Source organism: Neovison vison, chromosome 13 (assembly GCF_020171115.1).
Source record: "Neovison vison isolate M4711 chromosome 13, ASM_NN_V1, whole genome shotgun sequence".
In the NCBI taxonomy this organism is placed as follows: Eukaryota; Metazoa; Chordata; class Mammalia; order Carnivora; family Mustelidae; genus Neogale; species Neogale vison.
The window spans coordinates 9563617-9584393 of NC_058103.1; the positions used below are offsets into that span (position 1 = coordinate 9563617).

The 20777-nt window shown below is 54.4% G+C and overlaps 1 protein-coding gene across 2 annotated transcripts in view; it reads left to right on the forward strand.

Annotated features, from left to right (window-relative positions):
• SYNE3 (spectrin repeat containing nuclear envelope family member 3) overlaps positions 1-19994 on the forward strand; it is an 84908-nt gene extending 64914 nt beyond the window's left edge. Inside the window, exons 11-18 of one of the 2 annotated variants that reach the window (XM_044230134.1) lie at positions 844-978; positions 3960-4121; positions 4250-4422; positions 4836-4965; positions 6030-6188; positions 9115-9264; positions 10270-10308; positions 17688-19994. In XM_044230134.1, coding sequence (XP_044086069.1) covers positions 844-978; positions 3960-4121; positions 4250-4422; positions 4836-4965; positions 6030-6188; positions 9115-9264; positions 10270-10308; positions 17688-17918 — 1179 coding nt within the window. In that variant the 3' untranslated portion in view covers positions 17919-19994. Of the gene's footprint in view, positions 1-843; positions 979-2151; positions 2261-3959; positions 4122-4249; positions 4423-4835; positions 4966-6029; positions 6189-9114; positions 9265-10269; positions 10309-17687 lie in introns of those variants that run through there. The other variant, XM_044230135.1, reaches the window with a different exon arrangement.
• The last annotated feature ends 783 nt before the right edge of the window (positions 19995-20777 follow it).

Sequence of the window (20777 nt, forward strand, 5' to 3'; positions counted from 1 at the left end):
ACAAGGATCCTTTTAAAACTCTAGCAGAGCTCATCCTTCTGTTGAGAGGGTTCTTTTTTTTTTCTTTCTTTTTTTTTTTTTAAGATTTTATTTATTTATTTGACAGACAGAGATCACAAGCAGGCAGAGAGGCAGGCAGGCAGAGAGAGGAGGAAGCAGGCTCCCCGCCGAGCAGAGAGCCCGATGTGGGACTCGATCCCAGGACCCTGAGATCATGACCTGAGCCTAAGGCAGCGGCTTAACCCACTGAGCCACCCAGGCGTCCCTGAGAGGGTTCTTAAGAAGACGTTGAAAATGGTGCATTTGGGGGCTTTGAAACTCAGGTTGGGCTGTGATTCTTCTCCAGGAGAAGTGGTCGTCAAATAAGAATTCACATGGGGGCTTGCTCCCCAGAGAAACCTTCCAGGCTGGTGTCCCAAAATTTTTTTTAAAGATTTTGACAGAAAGAGCACGAGAAGGGGGAGTGGCAGGCAGAGGGAGAGGGAGCCCCAGACTCTGTGCTGAGCAGAGGGAGAGGGAGCCCCAGACTCTGTGCTGAGCAGAGGTCACAACCCAGGGCTCAGTCTCAGGACCCTGGGATCCTGACTGAGCTGAAGGCAGATGCTTAACAGACTGAGCCACCCAGGCACCCTGTCCCAGAATATTTTTGTTTCCTTTTAAAGATCTTACCAGCTCTGAGAGAGGGACCTGTCAGATGGCCATAGGGTGCAGCCTCAGGGGTGGGGAGCCCCATCACGGCGGGACCCTCCCAAGCTCCTCCACTCAGACTCTCTCCCCCCAACCCTGATCGGCTCCCATGACAAGAGGCAAACAGGACAGCCACACTTGCTGCTTTTCCTGCAGGGGCTTCAGGAAGAAGGCCTGGACCTGGGGGCACAGATGGAGGCCCTGAGGCCTCTCATCCAGGGGAACCCCAGCCACCAGCACAAAATGGACCAGCTTTCCACCAACTACCAGGCCCTGCAGAGATCTCTGGAGGTAAACCAGGCTCCCGGGATCCTACACTCTGGGGTTCTTCCTCTGCCTTTTCTTCCTATATTCCTGCCTTTTCTGCCTATTCCTTCCAACCTTTCTGTGTTTCTTTGTCCGTTCCTATCTTCTCTTCCTCATTCACCCAGCAGATGGTTACTGAGCACCTCCTGTATGCCAGGCAGCGTTCGGGGCCCCAAGGCGGAAGGCAGCACCAGCCAGCAAGCCAAAGCCCCTGGTCCCTGGGGATTGTATTCTCGTGGGTGGATGGACCATGAGTCAGCAAAATAGCAAGTTCAGATATAATTCCAGGTGTGCCAGGAGGCCGCGGAACAGAACAGGCTGCTCTGATCCTCACAGCAGCCCCCGGGGGTGCAGTGGGCGTTGGCTGTGTTAAGGGCAAGTTGAAAGTTGCGCGGCAGCTGCCGGGCTTCCTCTGCAGCGCCCTCTAGTGGCCGCCCTGGGCTTTGTCGGGTCTGCGCCCTTCCGCGGGCCCCTTGAGCCCTGGGAATGGGGCGGGGTGCACGCTTCTTCAAAACTGGCCTGAGGACAAGTTTCAGTGACGGATTCAGATAGGGGCCCGGGTCTGCGTTGGTCACATGTGCCCAGGGGATTGTGGGGCCGGCCCTCAGGCAGCCATTCCTCAAGAAAACAGTCTAAGGCGGACTTCTCCTCGCTATGGGACCCGGCCTATTTTAATATCAAATGTTCCCAACATCCTGTGTCATCCCGAAATTCATAGAGAGTCTAAGTGGTCCATGCAATGTAAGAACAGCATGTAATGCCTTTCCTGTGATACGAAAGAGAAAAGGCAGTAGTTAGAATAAAATGCTTTTGGCATGTAAGTGTGGAAGGTGGTCCCAGGAAGGCGCCCTGTGTGGGTGACCGCCCCCAGTGCCTCTACTTATGAGATTCTCCGAAAATGTGAACATTTGGTGAAGTTTCAGTCACACCAAAGCACAGTCTTCCATCTGTTGACGGAGTAGAGGCATTCCTGGAAAAATCAGCCTGTTTATTAGGACCAGGAACCTCTGTGTTTGTCCATCAGCTGGGGAACGTGTCCGAGCTGGGATCATGATCGGCACATTTCTCAGCACTGCGGGTTCAAGGAAGGCATGAGGAAACCTTGCAGGCCGTGGGGCAGTAGGGTGGCCACACCTGTCGCTCTCACTGTATCTGCAGGTGTCACCCCTGCCCCATCACTGTCACAGCAACCAAGCCCCGCCCTCACCCTGGGAGCTTCCGGGAAACACGGACCCACCTGTAGATGCCCACTGATCTGCGTGGCTGACTTAACTCCACTTAATAAATTAGCGGCTAGTGGTCGGGGGGCGTAGAGAGAAAGGAATCACCCGTCCCTGCTGCTTGGGAGCCCACAGAGCCCAAAGAAGCAGCAAGCCTGAGCTAATGCTTGTATCACGTGATGTGTGTGCTTGATCGTGATAATAATTAGAAGCAGCATTCGCTGAGCCTGATTAGCAGTGGGGGAACACGGATTCTCCAATCGTCTCATGCTTCTTCATTTGTTGTCTACATACTTCCTCAAAGAAGTCATGCCCCCCCTTTTATTACTGGGGTACTCAGGGATTTTTAAATCCTTTAAGTGCAAATAAGTCCTTCCCCCACAGCCCAGGTGACCCTCCTGTCTCCCCCTGGGGGGGGACCTACCCCAGTAAGCGACCCGAGGCCACTGAAGGCGTTGGGTCTGAAGGTGCCCAGGGGACGGGAGGGGCGGGTGTGGTGACATTGCGGAGAAATGGAGTCTTAGGTGACTGTTCGGGCTCCGGTCGCTGGTTTGTGGCAGGAAGATGGGATGCAGCGTCTGTGTGTCCCCAGCTCTAGCGGGCCTGGCATCCAGTGGTGTCAGCCCGCATCTGGAATGCAGGAGGGCAGGGCCGGGGGTGGCCTCAGCCTGGGTTTGCAGAGAGACCCGGGGGTCTGACTGTGCTGCGGTGGGCTGGCGGGAGGGCTCAGAGGGGTCCAGATTGGGTGACCAGGAGGACAGGCAGGCGCCCTCCTTTCCTGAAGGCAGAGAAGAACAAGGCCCAGCTCAGAGAGCTGAGAGGGGCCGACCCGGAGGAGGGGCAAGAAAAAGCAAGACCATTTTCAAAAACTATCAGAATATAATCCTATCTAGAAAAGCAAACGTCTAAGTGTGCAGTTGGATGAATTTTTTTAAAAACTCTTCACATGCGAGTGTCCAGATCATGACACAGAATAATAGTGGCTTCCCCCGGCCCCCGGAGCCCCTCGTGCCCCCCGCAGTCACTGCCCACCACTCCTGGCACCTGAGGGCTACCCCGACTTTCAACTTGGAACACCATGGATTGAGTTTGTCCGATTTTAGATGTTATTTAATTGAATCTGACAGAACGATATCTTTTGTGTTCAGCTCCCAGCTGCCCACAGGTTGGCTGTAAATTCATTCACAGTGTTGCGTTAGGTTCTTGCTTAAACTGTTCGTTCTAGAACATTCCCCTGTCTGAAGACAGCTCCGCATACGCACCCGTGCTTCTGCCCCTGGGCACCTGGCTGGCTTCCAGGTCGGGGCTCTCACAAGCTGCACCACACGCGGGCGTGCCTTTCGGTGAAGATGCTTGTGTCTGTTACATTTACACCCGGGGTGAGATGGTTGGGGCACAGGGATGCCTGTGTTCAGTTGTAGTAGACACTGACCTTTGGTTCTCCCAAGCGGTGTGTGAGTTGTGCACACAGGTGGTGCAGGGGAGCCCCGATTGCCCGCACCCTCATCCGGACACCGTGCCGTCTGTAAAAGTCACGCCGCACTAGAGATACTTTAAACCACAGCTGGTCTGCCCAGGGTAAATTCCCTATACTGGGCAGAAGGGACGACTCGCCTCTTGTGTTCCTGCTGGGTGGGGAGCCCTAAGGGCCATCTTACTGGGGGGCCTGTCGGATGTGGGGGCGCCCAGGGTCCCAGCCCCCTCTGGTGCTCAGACCACACTGGGCCCCCCGGGGCCGTGCCGCAGGACCTCACGGACAGGTGCCAGCAGGGCGTGCGGGAGCACTGTACCTTCTGCCACGAGCTGTTGGAGCTGCGGCAGTGGATCGCCACGGTCTCCCAGAAGCTGCAGTCACACCGGGAGGACACGGGCCCCTGGGACGCCCCGTCCCGAGAGGTCGAAGTCGAGGTAAGACGGCTTACCCAGTTCCCTCCCTTGCCTCCCAAGAAGCAGGCTTGGGAGGCCAAAGATCCCACACGCGGGGACCGGAGACCCCTGCCCCGACCTCTCACTGTGCGGGGCCGCGTGTCCTGTAGAGGCTGCTGGCTGAGCTCCCGGAGAAGGAAGCCCAGCTGCCCCTGGTTGAAGCGCACGGCCAGCTGGTGATGAAGAAGTCGTCTCCGGAAGGGGCTGCCGTGGTCCAGGAGGAGCTGGAGGAGCTGGTGGCGTCGTGGCAGGCCCTGAGGCGGCTGGAGGAAAGCCTGCTGAGGTGAGGGTCCCCGGTTCGGAGCCTGGTCTCAGGCAACACCCCCTTTCCATGCAGGGGAGAGCCCTGGGGTGCCCTTAGAACAGGAGGCCGGGGTTCCGCTGGGCACCAAGCATGATGCCAGGCGCAGCTCTGGTCTGTCCCAAGGGCAGTGTCCCAGCCTGGGGCTGAGCCTCCAGCCCGCGCTGCCTGGGGCCTCCCCCTTGTCCATGGGTACCTACACTTTAATGACAAGGTCACGTGGGTCTCCAGGAGGAAACTGGAAATGCATGTGCCAGGAGAGCGTTCCGGCAAACCCGAAGGATCGGCGACCCAGAGGAGGGGCCCCCACCACGCGGTGCCCCGGTTCTGTTACTTCCGTGACCTGGCGAGTCCCCATCGCATCACCGCGGTGACTGACCCGTTTGTCTCCTCAGCCTCATCAGAAACCGGCAGCTTCAGAGGATGGAAGTGGACTCGGGGAAGAAAATGATTTTCACCAACAACATCCCAAAGGCCGGGTTTCTCATCGATCCCGTGGATCCTGTTTCCAGGCGTCGCCGTCAGGTGCGTCTGACTCACGGGCCTCCCCCAGGGGGTGGCCGGGGCCGGCGTCAGGGATGGGGGATGGCCTTCAGCCACGTGCTTGGCTCAGGACTCGGCTGGGTCCCATCCTGGATGCCCCTGCCCCTGCTCCTTGTGCCACGGTACTGAGGGACCCAGAGACCCCAGACCCAGGCCCCAGGGAAGGTCAGAGGCGTCCCTTGTGGGGACAGGTCCTCACCCCTCGGACAGGAGATAGCCAGCCGGCCCCGCAGGGTGAGGGCTTCCTGCTGGCCCCTGAGTGCAAACTGCAGTCGTGCAGGGTGGGCCCCTCTTTGTGCCCTAAGCCGTATTTTGTTGGAGGGATCTAACCTAACCACCTTGCATTATCTGTTCCTTCTCTTGATGGCCAAGGAAACGCATTAAAAAGACGTTCCTTCTTGGTTCTTCAGAAACCAATGCCAGCTGTCATTCTCCCCTGTGTTCTTGTACTGTCCCTTCCCAAATGACCTGCCGGGGGTCGCTGTGACCGGTGGGGGGGTTAGGGTGGGGGAAAGGTGGTCTGCACAGAAAAATGGTCCCGGCAGAGCACACCCACAGCCTCACTGACTACGGCCTTGCATTTGAGACATTCCCTCTGGCCAGCTGTGGTGCACAGGTGACCACTGTTCCAGCCATCCTGGTAAGGAACGGTGGCGGCTGCCGCTAGGACACCAGCAGATGGCCACGATGACCCACTGTCATAGCTCCCGTAGCTCGGGGCTGAAAGTGCCGTGATCCCACGTGCCCTGCAGGCACCCATCCACGAGATTCCGTGGCACAGACCTGGGGGGGCCCAGGGCACCCTGAGCACCGGCGGAGGCAGACCCCTGGGCCATCCCAACCCTGCGGGACCCCCGGACCTGAATCAGAATTAAACTCCTAACATGGCCACGTTGAATGGAGGGACATGCCCCCTCCCGCCCAGGCCTCTCGTCTTCCTTCTGTGCATCCCCATCCCCATCTTCTGCCTCAGTGGAAACCCCCAGGGTTCGGGGCCGATGGGCTGTTTCACCTCTGATGCCTTGACGGTGCTGTGTGCTCTGCAGGCAAATCCGCTCCAGGATGAAGGCGGCCATGAAGGTTTCTCCCGGCTCCAGAGGGACTTTGAGCAGTGGCTGGAGGAGGAAAATGCCAAGCTGGTTAGAATCATCGCCATGAGAACAGCCACCGCCAAGGATCTGAGGACCCGGGAGACAAAGCTGCAGGTTAGTTCCCACAGAAAGACCCTCTGTCCACAGGGTTTCCCTCCGTGGATGTCCTTGCCACCAGGGAGTTCTTAAAAAAAAAAAAAAAAAAAAAGAGGACGCACTTGGCTTGTGAGCCATTTTTACTTATGTATAAGTAACAGTTCTTAAACTTTTTGGGTTCACATGTTTCAGAAGAACTCTAGAAGAACCATTCATTCCTTCAGCCTAAGGAACTTGGAAGATATCACCACTAATCTCAACTCTGATATCAGTTAGCTGTTGCTGCGTAACAAACCGTTCTGACGGGTTGTGGCTTCAGACAGCCCGTTTCATTTAACTCCTGATTCTGAAGGTTGGCAGTCTAGGCTAAGGCCCTCTGGGCAATGCTTCTGGTCTCAGCAGGGCTCCCTGATTTGCTGTCAGTTATCGGTCGGCTGGGCGTCTCTACTGGGGGTTGGCAGGCTGCTGGGATGAACCACGCATCTGCTCTCCTCCTGTGGGCAGCCCAGGCTTCTAGTAGCAGAGCCATAACCTGAGAGGGTAAGTGGGGGGTGCTCTTCTGAGGCCTGGAGTAGGAACTGGTACATGACTTCCCCTGTATTCTGTTGGACAAGGAAAATCACAAGGCCAAGCCAGATTCAGGTGGAGGAAAAAGCATCTCCACCTCCTGATGGGAAATACTCAAGGCCATATCACAAAGGGCATGGATATGGCTGGGGGAGGTGTATTGGGAGTGTTGTAGCCATTTTTACGATCCTTCTACCACCAATCTTCTTTCTCCTTCACGTCCACGTTTAAACAATCCCCCAGCCCTTCTGGATTCCACCCCTGAGTGTGTTTTGTTCTGTGCCTGCTTGCTACCACTGTGTTAATCTAGGTAGTTACCACTTCTGACCTTGATTATGGTGGTAGGCTCCCAGCTGGCCTCCTTCCTTCCTGTTGGGACCCCATCCAGGTCACAGCCCAGATCTGCAGCCAGAGTGACCTTCAGCATCATAAACCTGCCTTTGTTCTTCCCTTGACGAGAACTTTTCAGTAGAGAATCCAACCACATCCGCACCCTAAGCATATCACATGAGGTCAGCTCAACCAGGCCCCAGCCTACCTCTTTTCTTCCTTGTTTCTCTGCAGTTTTACTGGGATATGTTAGGGTTTGGAATTTTTTTTTACATTTTTCTTACCTGGAACTCATCTGGATTCTGGAATCTGTAGTTTAGAGTCTTTCTAGAAAATTCTGTGATACTTTATCATATTACCTCTGTTTATTGCCTCTTAACATACTGCCTTGTTCCCCTTCTTCTCTCCTTCTGTGATGCTGCTGAAGCATGGTCTTCCTTCTCACTGGGGGCGCTATGTCTCCTCACTTCTCTTATGTCTTGTTCATCCTTCAGTCTCTTCCTATTGCATTCTGGAGACTTTTTCTAGCCTGCCTTCCAGTTTACAGATTCTCTCTTTAGCTGTGTCTCATTCATTTTACACATGTCTGTTTTGCCTTTACCTTTTGCTACTATATTCCCCAGTTCTGTAATTTCTACCCAGTTCTCTTGAAATAACCACACTGTCACTTTCCATAGCTTCCAGAACCCTCCTGATCTTCTTCAGCCTGGTGTTTAATCCTTCGAGTCTAGTAAAGAGACCTGTCTTACCAAGTGTGTCTAATAATTCTAGTATCTCAAGTCATCTTAGGAATGTTTCTTCTGCATGTTGTTTCTGCCTGTTCTTGTTGTCGGTGTCTTGCAGGTGTGGGGCTGCTTTGCTTATGTGCTGGGCATCGCATGTGGCGAAAGAAGTATAGGGCTAATTTGAAATTGAGGATCATCTCTTCTCCAGGGAGGATTTTGTCTGTGGCTTCCAGGCAAGGAGGGCTTTATTGTTCTGAAACCAGGGAATCCAAGTTCAATATTGGAGGCTCCCTGCGCCCCCTGATGACTTGGAGCAGACTTCAGTCCACACAGAGTATGAGTTTATTTCTGATTAACTTTTAGGAAGTCTCAGCCACAGGGGGAGCAGATTATGAGAATCTCCACTCCTACAGAGCCCAGACCTTGACCTTTGTCTCTGTAGCCCTGTGAGGCTTCCAAAATTATGATCTTCTTCACAGATCATGGAAGAAAGAGTTCTTCCAGATTGGCAAGCGTCTTGCAGGCAAAAGCAGGCCTGACACTGGGCTTACTTCTCTGGGCTTCATCATTTCCCGGGTTTTAGCCTGATGTGTCTCACTCTCTTGCCAACTCTTGGAAGCCTTTTCAGTGTTTTTAGTAGTTTGTCCTCGGCGAGAGGTTTGGTCCAATGATCTAGGGGACAATGAGCAGGACCTTCCCGCGGACCTCCTACTTCACATTCGGCCACAATTCATTTCTTGATTTCTTGCCACCACACCCAACCCCAGTTGTATCACAGACAACTTGCGACTGCCCCAGGTTAAGCCTCACTCTTGTCCAGCTCACACTCTAGTGGGTTCTGAGAAGCTAGGCAAACTGCCTGTATCACACTGTGAGTAGGATGGGATGAAAGCAAGGCTCCAAGGCCAGAATTTAGACCCATGTGCTCTGATTTGGAGCCCTGCTCCTACCCCCACATCACTACAGCCCCAGAGTCCTGAGGATTATCTGCCCAATCCCCATAGCCCACGTCCAGGCTTACCCATGCCAACAGAAAAGCATGTTCAACAGTGGTAGCTTTTTATAATGAGGGCAACTCTGATGTCAAGCCCTCCAGGGGACCCGGTTCTAGAACATTAGAGATGGAAGTAACCATGGAGATCATTCCAGATTGTTCCCAAAAGTGACTGCCTGGCCTTGGCTTGAATTTGCCTGAAGGGGTTCTCACCTTACAGGTTCTGCCAGATGCCTCTCAAGTGAAATTTGATTGGCTCCCAGTGACCGGCCAGGTGGGGTGGTCTGGGCCTTTTAGAAGGCTCACAGGACACTGCCCTTCCCCACAGGAGTTGGAGGCTCGGGTGCCAGAAGGTCAGCATCTCTTCGAGAACCTCCTTCAACTTGGGCCAGCAAGGGGGACCTCCAACGAGCTGGAGGACTTGCGGTACCAGTGGATGCTGTACAAGTCCAAGCTCAAGGACTCCAGCTACCTGCTGGTAGGTGCTAAGGAAGTGTGGGTCCCAGGCCCCGAGGATGGGACTCTGGCTAAGCCCAAGCTCATGTAGGGAGACGAGCTGGGCCACACACATTCTGCCCTGGGCCTCCACACTCCAGACTGAGGCGACCACTCCAAGAGAGCAGTGCTCGGTTACAAAATGTCACATGGTCGTCTTGCTGCCCTGTGTGGCTGGCGCTCTGGGGACAATGGCGAGAGCCATCACGGTTAATGTGTGAGGACAGCTTTGCTGCCTACTGAGCTAAAACCTTCAGAACCGTATTCAGTCCTGTCTCCAGTTTCCAAAGCAAGGGGTGAGACTCAGAGAACTGGAACTCTCAGGGTCAGAGAGCCAGGAAGCCGCAGAGCCAGCATTCAGAGCGCCCCACCGGGGGAGGCATGATAGAGGGGAGCGCGGCCCTCAGCCCTGGGATCCAGCCCTGATCCCCCACCGATTTGCTCTGCAATGTGGGACAAGCACCTTCCCCCTTTGTGTCCCCATGTCCCCTTGCACAAAAGAGTAGTAATAGTCATGAGAGCCTTTATGAAATGTGATATCCATGTAACAACCCTATAAAGAAGGTGCTGTTGTTATTCTCTGAGATGCGACGGGGAAACTGAGGCACAAGGGCTAGCCCGAGGTGAGGGCCTTTGAGGTAGCCTCGGGGGGGGGCCCTATGGGTCCTTAGACCCCAGACACCAAGCTTTGGCGCTCCCGCTCCGCTGTCCCTGCAACAACCAGTGATGACCACTAGGTGTCAGCATAGCCCCGGCCAGGGGCCCCCTGGCCCGAGCCTTCCCAGACAGAATCCCACCTGGGCCTGAAGTGCGTTAAAAAGCTCATTAAATCGAATCACCTGCTGGTTCAGCCTATCCAGATGACCAGAAGTTTTAAAGAAACACTCCCCTGACAGAATGAATATTCCATTACAGGCTCTGTTGGGATTTGAGTTTCACTCACTTAATGTCTTTTTTCCCCTTTTCCTTTCCTTCCCGAAAATAACAGACACAGAGTTCTCCAGGGGAGCCGACTGGATTCCAAAAGGTACCGTGTCTGCCATCTGCTCCACACGCTAGAGGGCAGGGTGTCTGGAGGCTGGTAGGCCTGCGATGCTGAAGCCAGACTCCTGGGCTTTCTGGAAGGTTCCATGAGGTGTGCGAGGCACATTTTGTGGGGAATGAGCTCCGGGCTGCCCTATGTGGGGCCCCCGGGGCCCTGGGAAAGCCCCAGGAGGGTGCAGAATGTACTCAGCTGTGACACACCCGTGATAGAGGAAGGACCCTGGAGTTTTTCATGCAAAACCAGGATGTGGTGGGGAACAGACAGGGACACTGTTGAGAGTTATGTGGGGACAACAGGTATACACCAGGACTGTCCCAGGAAACCCAGACCATTCGGGCATGCTGGATCGTGGGGCCCCCGAATGGTGGCTGGGTGTCCAGGGCTCAGGGCAGGGACAGAAGGGGAAGGGGGAGTTGTGCCTTTCCTGTTCTACCAGCAGGTGTTTCCGCTTGGGCCCATTGAGAAGTGCCAAGAGCCCCTCCCGCGGTGCTTGCGGGCCAAGACAGTCACAGTGACAGCAGTAATAATCTTAATGAGTAATAATTATTATTGCCCTCGATGCTAGGTAGTGACTGTCCACTGTGTGCCAGGAATCGTGCTAAATCATGATCCGGGCATCTCACTTAACTGTCCCATCAACTCTCAAGAGGCATCATTCCCTCCACATAAGCATAAGGAAACTGAGCCATGACCGGATTGGAATGACTCGTTTAGCCCAGCCCATGCAGCTTCTGGGTGGTCTTTGGCCTCTGGCTCCAAAGCCCACATCTTGGCTTTCCATGCTGTGCCTTGGAAACGGCATCCCGGGGGCCCGGTGGGTATTCCTGTTTCAGGGAAAACCCAATGTAAATTGATGTCACCTTTTCCAAGGAAACACACTTGTTTCCCTGCCAAGCACCGGCCCGTAATGAAGAGAGCCTTCAGCGTGCTCTGCTCCAGATAGCTCTGGGTTCCTCAAGATCCCTAAGGCCATGGAATCTGTTTCCAGGTGCTTTGCGCATCAGGATTTCTTCTTGGTTTCTGACTGGGGCTCACATCTCACATCTGCAGGGGAATGGGTGTCCCCTGGAGGGGGTGGGGCTGTCACAAAACCAACACTGTGCTTTGGGCCAGGCGTCAAGTAGCTTGGATTGAGTTGCTTTGCCTCTTACTTTCCCCATCTGTAAAATGGAATGATCAATGATCAATTATCAATGCTGACTTTATTTCCTTTGGAATGAGTATGGAAGACCATGTGAACAGTTATTTGTAGAATTTTTCAGAGAGACTAGAGGTCTGGTTTTACCCCCAATTTGGAATAACAGAGGGTTTCCCCAAGAAATGGGGAAGAGCCTCAGAAGAACAGGGTGTCTTCCACAGTCTAGCCTGGTGAGTCCTGGTGGCCTCCACACTGTAAGCCCCTCCGTGGGGAACCCTCTTCTGATCTGGGAGTCTTGTCTGGGTCCCTGATGCCTTGCACACCGTAAATGCTCACTGAATGTTTCTGTGTAGGGGGGACACGTGGCTGGGGGCACCAGGCCTCCCCAGCAGGTTCAGCGTCCCGGCAGCCTGTACTGGCTGAATGTGGAGTGTCCACAGCCCTGTGTTCACTTGCTGTCTCCCACTCATTCACTCTTCATTCATTTCACAAGGGTTTACTGAGCCCCAACTTTGTGCCACTGGGAAATTGAGATCCATGGGTGAGCACAAGAGCAGAGACCCGCCCCCAGGGACTGGGCATCCCCTCGGGGTGGAGGGCGCCTGGGAGGAGGGCTCACACGTCCAGCTGATGGTGCTCAGGGCAGTGAGTGTGTCTGGGGCTGGGGCTCTGAAGGGCAGCAGCAGACTGGGGTCTTTATAGCAGGGATTGTCTTATCCGCAGCCGGCAGACATTGGGCACAGTTTTGTAGGGTTTGCCAAACAGGCAGGCTCTATGTGGCTTAAAAAAAAAAATGTGCTTATTCGGGCCCTGTAGAACAACTAAGTATGTGAACATCTGAGTTCGGTGCTGACTGGCTGGCTGGCTTTTGTGAAGCCGGCTGTGGGGATGTAAGCAGCCTACAAGCCAGTGTGCAGAGACCATTGTGGGCTCACTGATGTGACAGTTGAAGCACAGACTTCTGGGTCCCACTCTGCGTGTCTGATTCACAGGGGCTGAGATGGCCCAAGAACCTGCATTTCTAGCAGGCTCCCAAGTGATGCTGAGGCCGCCTGGGGCCACACTTTGAGAACCACGGCTTTGTGCCCCGAATTTGAATCTAAGACCCGCCGTTAGCGTGCGTGCCTGTCCACGTGTCCCTCAGCCACAGTTTTCCGCTGAACAGAATGAGGGTCCACCGAGCTAACAGTCTGCAGAGTTCCTGTAACAACCCGCATACAGTAGGTGCTTAATTGCCCCATCAGTGAGGCCCCAGAAGACTTCTGCGGAAACTGCCCCTGCTTATCTTTCTGAGAACGAAGGGAGCAGTGACGCTCCTGGGGGTGGAGGGATTTCTCCCTTTGGTTGGGTTTTTGAGTGGTGTTTGCCTTTCTGTGTGTGCGCATGCGCATACCTGTGCCAGTGCGCGTGCATGTGCACACACGGGCGCGCCCGACTGGCAGAAAGCAGACTCTGTCTTCAGGCGTTGTAATCTTGCCAACTTAAAAACCTTTTCGTAAGTGATTTTTAGTCCAAAAGGAAGGGGTGGGGGGAACCTGCCCCGAAGCTAATTATTTATGAGCAGTTGGTTCTCTGCACTTCTTTTTCTCTCCATGCACCAAGTCATTGAAAGCTCCAGCGACGTCAGTGGCTTCAGCCTGCTTGTTTGTATAAACACAATAATTAAGATTTATTAAATTTGCAGCTGCCTACACACTTGGCAGCTCGGTGCCACCGGAGACGCGTGCCTGCAGCATTCAGACACAGGACACGTAATTGCTTTTTCAATCGCAACTGGGCCATGAGTCGACTGCATTTTTGCATGGGCGCGGGGAAGGGGCGTGTGGCCCTTCTGGAGACAAACTTGTTTGTTGAAGAACAGATTGGCAAGGGTTTCTGGTTGCCTGGGTCGACTGGGGCAGGGCCAAGGCACCGGTTTGCACGACTGGAGAGCAACCCCCACCCCCTCCCGTGCACACTGTGGCCCCTGTGGGTACAGCCCCAGACGCCGAGCCACCCAAAGTCACATTTTATTTACTCCGTCATATTGCATAGGTCTTAAGACTCGTGATTTTTCACATTTTCACATTTCTGGAATTTGGGCAACTTCCTAGAATCTACTTCTCTCCGCAAGGATTTGGGCTTGCTTCCCTCCACCAGCCAGGACGCTCACCACCTGAGATTTCTCTAAATGGAAAATCTTTGTTTGCAGGTGGTGTCTTGTTTTGTTTTCCTTCAGCTCACACTGATTGTGTAAACTCAAAGCTCTCCCCTCCCCACACCCAGGAGCTGTGGGTCACATTCGCAGGGAAGAGGGACTCCCCTCACTTCACCCAGTGCCAAGATAATACCTCGTATTTCTTTGTTTCCCCTTACTGGGAGGTGGGATGACTTCTCGTTTCCCCTGACAGGGAAGGCGAGGCCCCCTGGGGCCCAGATTTAGGTGGAGTCTCCCATCGGATGCCCCATCTTGGTTGGTTGTGTCCTTTCTGAGTGGTTTATAAAATAATGACACACCTCACGGTCGGTGTCCTAGATCAGGGGAAATACTGAGGTGTCAAATATAAGGAAGCCTTCGTGAGTTCTCTACGTTAGATGGCAACTTTTTAAAAAATAATCTTTTTTTAAAAAATCTTTACTATGCACTGGGCATGACACTCTTAACACTCAGGGGCCAGCCTTTGTCGCTCGTGACCACCTTCTCTGTAGTGGGAGGAGCATGGCCTCTTGGCCCGTTTTCCATATGTGACAAAGGGCCCAGTTGGGGTGGGGACAGAGGAGATGTAACGTGGCTTTGTCCCGCTGTGCTTCCCTGTGCGATTTGGGGGGCTAACTTTGCCTCTCTCTTGGTCAAAGGGTTGGGCTTTCTGGGACTGTGTGGTCTCTGACCTTGAAGAGGAGAGAGCCCAGGCTGGGCCTCCCCCTATGTGCTATGTTATCCCAGGCCCCTGTCTGTCCATCTGTCCACCAAGCCCAGAAGCGACAGGCTACCACCAATGTAGGAAAGAGTCTATGCTAACTCTTCGGACATCAAGGTTTTAAAACTTGTCTTTGACCTCAGACATTCAGACAGGTTCTTCTCTATGTGCCCTATGTCCTCAGCTCCCTCCACCCCCCGTCGCCCAGCCCACCTGCCTTCTGCCCACCTCCCCACTCCTCTGAAGTTCACCCCCAGCAAAGTAATGGTAGCTCCTGCTTCACTAAGCCTCATGAGCGTGTCTCTGGCCTCCTGTCCATGGCCTCTGGGCAGTCCAGGCTGGTGACCGCGCTCCCCGCCCACAGCTGCTCTGGCGTCTCTTCTCGTGCTGGGTCCTGGGTGCCTCTGTCTTTGTCTTATTTTTTCCAGTGAACACAATCAGTGTCAGTAAGACTCAGTGTGGGTGAAATTCCATTACTTAATGCAGAGTCATTATTCAAAATCTTAAAGCTGCCTCGATCGCCTTTTAAAAAATTAATAGACTTTTTTTGGGGAGCAGTGTTAGGTTGATAGAAAAGTCAAGCAGACTATACAGAGGGTTCCAGCTAGTCCCTCTCCTCGGCCCCTCTCCCACTTCTCCCTTATTATTAACATCCTGCACCGGTATGGTCTGTTGGCCACCATCGATCTGTCACAATATCAACACATCACTGTTAGCTGAAGCACGGAGTTTACATCAGGGTTCACCGTGAAGTTTGTTCTATGGGTTTGACAAATGTGGAATGGCACATATCCACCTTCCTCGTGCCACGCAGAACAGCTTCACTGCCCCAAAAATCCCCGTGCACCACCTACCCAACCCTCCCCGGCCAAGCTCCTGGCAACCACGGATTGTTCCATTGTCTCTGCAGTTTTGTATTTTCCAGAACATCGTAGAGTTGGAATCAGACCGTATGGAGCCTTCTCAGACTGGCTCCTTTCAGTTGGTAATATGCATTTAAGGTTCCCACCTGGTTTTGGGGTTGCTTGAAAGCTCATTTCTTTTTGTCACTGAGTCATATCCCATTGTTTTAATATTCCACCTCTGGTCTTTTTTGTAGACCTCTTTCCTCCGTGCAGGATCCAGTCCGGGGTCACCCACTGCATTCAGTTGGTGCATCTCTTTGGTTTCCTCTAGGCTAGAACTTGTCTTCTGTTTTCCTTGACCTTGACCTTGAGTCCAGGTCAGAGATTTTATAGGATGTCCCTCAAGGCACGTTTCCCTGGTGTTTCCTTGTGATTGGAGTTGGGCTGTGCATTTCTGGCAGGAATGTTGTGAAAGGGTTGCTGTATTCTTGGTGCCTTACTGGGAGACCCATGATGTCGCTGGGAACTCATGCTCCCTCGGTGACTCAGGTGACTTACCTTCCCCCCTCCTTGAGACACTGCTGATAGCAGCGCCACCAGGAGGGCCTCTCAGCTGTGTGGGTTACAAGGAGTCTGGTTTTGCAGAATCAGTGGCAAAGGGCTTCGGTGAGTGAGAACACTTGAGCTGGAGGCATAGGGTCAAGTGTTATCAACCTGGAGGAGATCGTGTGGCAGGAGGTGAGGTGAGTCCACGGTGAGAGCTGGAGAGTCAGAAGTGTTCAGGTCAGAACCTCCCAAGAACACCCACATTCAGCAATGCTTCCTCATCACCACCATCACTGCCATTGTCGTCGTCATCCTCACCTTCCTTACCACCATCACCATCCTCACCATTGTCACCATCCCCACCACCATCATCCCCACCATCGTCATCATTGTTATCCTCCTCACCACCCCCATGGTGATCATCACCACGCATCACCATCACCACTGTCACTATCATTGCCATCACCACCACTGTCGTCACCATCATCCTCATCATCATCTCCACCATCACCACCACCTCCATCATCTTCACCTCTTCCACCATCATCATCACCACCACCACCATCACCATCCTCATGCTATCACCATCACCATCATCATCACCATCATCATCACCATCTCCATCATCTTCACCTCTTCCACCATCACCACCATCATCACCACCATCATCACCATCACCATCATCATCACCATCTCCATCATCTTCACCTCTTCCACCATCATCATCACCACCACCACCACCACCATCCTCATGCTATCACCATCACCATCATCACCACCATCATCATCACCATCTCCATCATCTTCACCTCTTCCACCATCACCACCATCATCACCACCATCATCACCACCACCATCATCATCACCATCTCCATCATCTTCACCTCTTCCACCATCACCACCATCATCACCACCATCATCACCACCACCATCATCATCACCATCTCCATCATCTTCACCTCTTCCACCACCATCATCACCACCACCACCACCACCATCCTCATGCTATTACCATCACCATCATCACCATCTCCATCATCTTCACCATCTCCATCATCTTCACCTCTTCGACCATCACCACCGCCATCACCACCATCACCACCACCATCATTACCTTCATCGTCATCGTCATCCTCACCATCACTTGACTGTAGCTCTTGGTTCCTGGACAGTGACCCTTTGGTTCTTCAAGGACCCAAGAGATAAACTCTACAATAGTAGTTCTACTAATATACATTTTAAATTGGTATATAAATATACTTTGCTTTGACTCCTCTCTAGAACCTGACAAATGGGGGTAGGTGTTTTATCCCCATCTTGCTGAGACTGAAATGGCCCGGAGAGGTTACTGACTCTGCCAAGGTCATAGAGATACTGTGTGACAGAGTCCACATTGGACCCTAGTCGGCCAGGTCCCTAAGAGCTAGGCCTCTGCCCTGCACTGTGCTGTCTTTGGGCCATGGGGCCTCTACTTCCCTGAGTAGCCAGCTCTGGGGCCTGCACTCTTTGGCAGTGAGGACATCCCACAAGGCCACAACCCAGCCAGTGCCTCTAGACTTTGGGAACTGTGTTTTGGCAACTTTCATGGGTAACCCAGCAAGACCATTGACTAGGCTTTCGGACCCGTGTATCTGGCCTTTGGGTGAGACTGGCGGTGTCGATGGTGACGGTGGTGATACAGAAGGTGGAGGAGAAGCGGGAGGAGGTGGTGCTGCAGAGCGTGGCGCCGAGCACCGCGGTACCTTCCCTGCCGTGACTGCCGTGAGAAAACCGGAGATCCTCATTCCCGGCAAAACGGACATTAGCCCCGCTTCCCAGTCAGGCAAACTGAGCCCCAGCTAGTCAGCCCAGAGCCGCCGTTCGCCTAGCGTCCCCCGCGCCCTCCCCGCCCGCTCAGGGCCCCTGAGCCCACTCACACCTGCCTTTGTTCTGCAGACTCCGCAGTGGCCGTGGCCGTGGCGGTGGCCGTGGCGGTGGCGAGACCCCTGCGCGCTCTTCCGGAAGGCGTGCCGCGTGGCGCTGCCCCTGCAGCTGCTGCTGCTTCTCCTGCTGCTGCTGCTGTTCCTGCTCCCGGTCGGGGAGGAGCCCCGCAGCTGCTCGCTGGCCAACAACTTCGCCCGCTCCTTCCGGCTCATGCTCCGCTACAGTGGCCCGCCGCCCACCTAACGGGTGGGGACGCAGGGGACTCTCCTCCCTGACCCTCCGCCGGCCCCCGGGCTGCTCCCCAGCCGCCGGCGGGGCCGCCTCAGTATACATACTGTATTAATGCGCCCCAAAGAAAACCACTTTTTATACGGTGTTGTCTTAGTCTATTTATACGGAAGATGGACTGTGCGTGACCAGGGAATACCGGATGGACTTTTGTATCCTCTGTGCATAGATGCTCCATCTGTATTGTTTCATATAGGACATCTCTTTGTAGGGGGACATGCCTAGCAGTGTGCGTGTCCGGTGGGATGGGGTGGCATTTTTGCCCTGGTCTGCAGTGCCCCCATCCCCGCCCCACCCCAAAAGCGGGAGCAATAACATGTCACTTACAGCCACTGCTTGCCCAGAAGCCAAGCCCCGAGCCCAGACGTCAGTGAGAAGACCCCCAGCTGTGGACGAGCCACACAGGCCCTCGCTCAGCGCCCAGTTACTCCTGCTTTGGACACAGTGAGGACAAAGGACAGCAGCTTAGACGCTCCGTGTTGGAAGCAGAAATGGTGATGATCGAAGGCGGGCCTGGTAACAGCAGTGACAAGTGACAAGTGATATCAAGGAATGAAAAGAAGAGCTGGAAGGAGCAGCCCCAGCACTGAAACAGCAGGAGGGCTCTGTGGGGGCGGGGAGGGGTGTGGAGAGCGGGAACCCCGCCCTCCGCCTCCCATAGCACAGCGCCATGCTGGACGTCTGGGGCCGTGACACTGATCTGCCCGCAGCTGAGCCGGGGCTCCACGTGTTCTATGCAAGGAGAAGAGAAAGAAACCTCATCGCTGGGGTCTTCATGCAGAATGGGGAGCGCTGCGTGCTGGATCCCTGGGGAAGACGTGTCCCTTCTGTCACCCTCGGGCTGTTTTTTCCTGGTCTGCACTGGAGCTGAAGGGCCAGGAGGGGAGCAGCCGGCACGCCAGGCACCAGGGATCTGGGATCCAGGACAGAGATCAGAGATGGACCTTGGAGCTGAGCCTGTCTTGGGGGGCTCTGCCTCTTCCTCCTCCAACAAGGAACTTCAGAGAGAGGCGGGTCTTCTGGGCCCAGAGTGTCCCACAGGTGTCCTCACAAGGGCCCATGGCCGAGACCACCCCAAATCCCAAACGAGGGTCCCTCTTGGCAGGGCTAGGCTGTTAATCTCCCAGCACCCCCTGGGGAGGAGCAGGTGGGGGGGGCACTCCATGCTGGGCCTTGAGGCTGGAAACATGTCCCTTCCTCCCCAGGGAACTCTCGATGGCTCCTAAGTGCATTATAACTGGATCGTGTTTTCCCCTAAAAACACTAAGTGGCCTTTTAGAAAATGCTTCGTGCCCATTCTTTATAAACTGATTTCGTCTGTTCTCCTCTAGGAGGAGACCAAGGGGGGTGGGGTCATACAGGCCTTTGGGGTCATAAAGTGTCCAGACTCAGGAAGGCCCTCTAAAGGGAAGGAAATTGAGGACCCAGAAGGGTCCTGATTGACAGCACCAAGCCCCACCCCACAGACCTACACACATGGCCTCTCCCTGTCCAGTGGCCAAGGGCCCAAAGCCAGGCCTCCCTGAAGCTCGGAGAAGCTGGACATTCACAGGCAGGAAAATGGTATCGCTCAGAAGAGGTCTTGGTTTGCACTCGGAAAGCACACTTTTCGCCGGATACCAAGAAACCGAACCACAAGACTATTCACCGGGACCACTACCGTGGACACTCAGGGCTGAGGGAACCAAGGCCTTGGGCCCAGGTGGCTGAGCCCAGGATGCTCCCTGGGCCATGTGGGTCCGGTGCTGGAAGGTCAAGGTCAGACTAGGGCAGGGCCTTCGAGCAATCTCCATTTCCACTCTCCCACTTTGCAGGTGGGGAGGCTGAGGCCCAGCGAGGAGAGGAACTTAGCCATGGCCACACAGGAAGAGGTGGGAAGGCCAGAGAGAGCCGGGCACCCCTGTCCCCAGGCTCACGGTGACAGGACCCCGCCCCCCACCATGTCAGCAGCTCCACAAGGAATAGGCACTCCAGGCGAAGGCAGCTGTGTCCCCTGTGGCCCCCATCAGGGAGGGGGAGGGGAGGGCTACAATGTGCAGGGCTGGCGGGGCGGGGTGGGGGGGATGTCTCTGCATATTTTTTAAACTTTGATAAGGAGGCCATAGAGCCTGCTTGTTTGCATAATTTTTTTAAAAAGATAATTGATATTTTCATTACTTTCTTATAAATATAGTTGTGAAATAACAGCTTCCTCGCTGGTGCTTTTCAAGTGTAATCTCTTCTGCTTCAAGTGGATGTAGACAGTTATGATTTTTATGACTTTCCAGCTTCCTGAACAACCGTAAAGAGCTTTCAAGTGCCATTTGAGAAAGGTGCCCCAGTGGGACCGGTGTGTGTTTATTTTTCCTCTGTCCCCGGAGTGAGAGTCGTGGCAAGAGATGTGAATATCACAGCCCGGCTCCACAAGCGGGCTCGTGCGCACGTGTGTGTGTGTGTGTGTGTGTGTGTGTGTGTGTGTGACACAGAGAGAGAGAGAGAAGGAAGAAGAGGGGAGGAAGAGGAGGAGAGGGGAGTATAGGAGGAGGCAGGAGGAGAAGGGGGAGGGCAGAAGAGAGGGGAGTATGGGAAGGGGAAGCAGAGGGAGAGGGGCAGAGGGGAGCAGGGGGAAGAGGAAAACAGTGTGATCAAAGGTGCTGGTCCCCTCCTCAAGTGGCCCTCACCCGGCCCTTTCCCCAGCCTCACCTCCGTGGGGAAAGGCCCGGGCATGCTCCGACGGTAAGGGGTGGGATGTGCGGCTGCGGAGGGCCAAGGTGACTCTGGAGGAGCTCCGCATGGGAGACGAAGGCATCCTCCCAAGAGTGCCTTCTGTGCGGT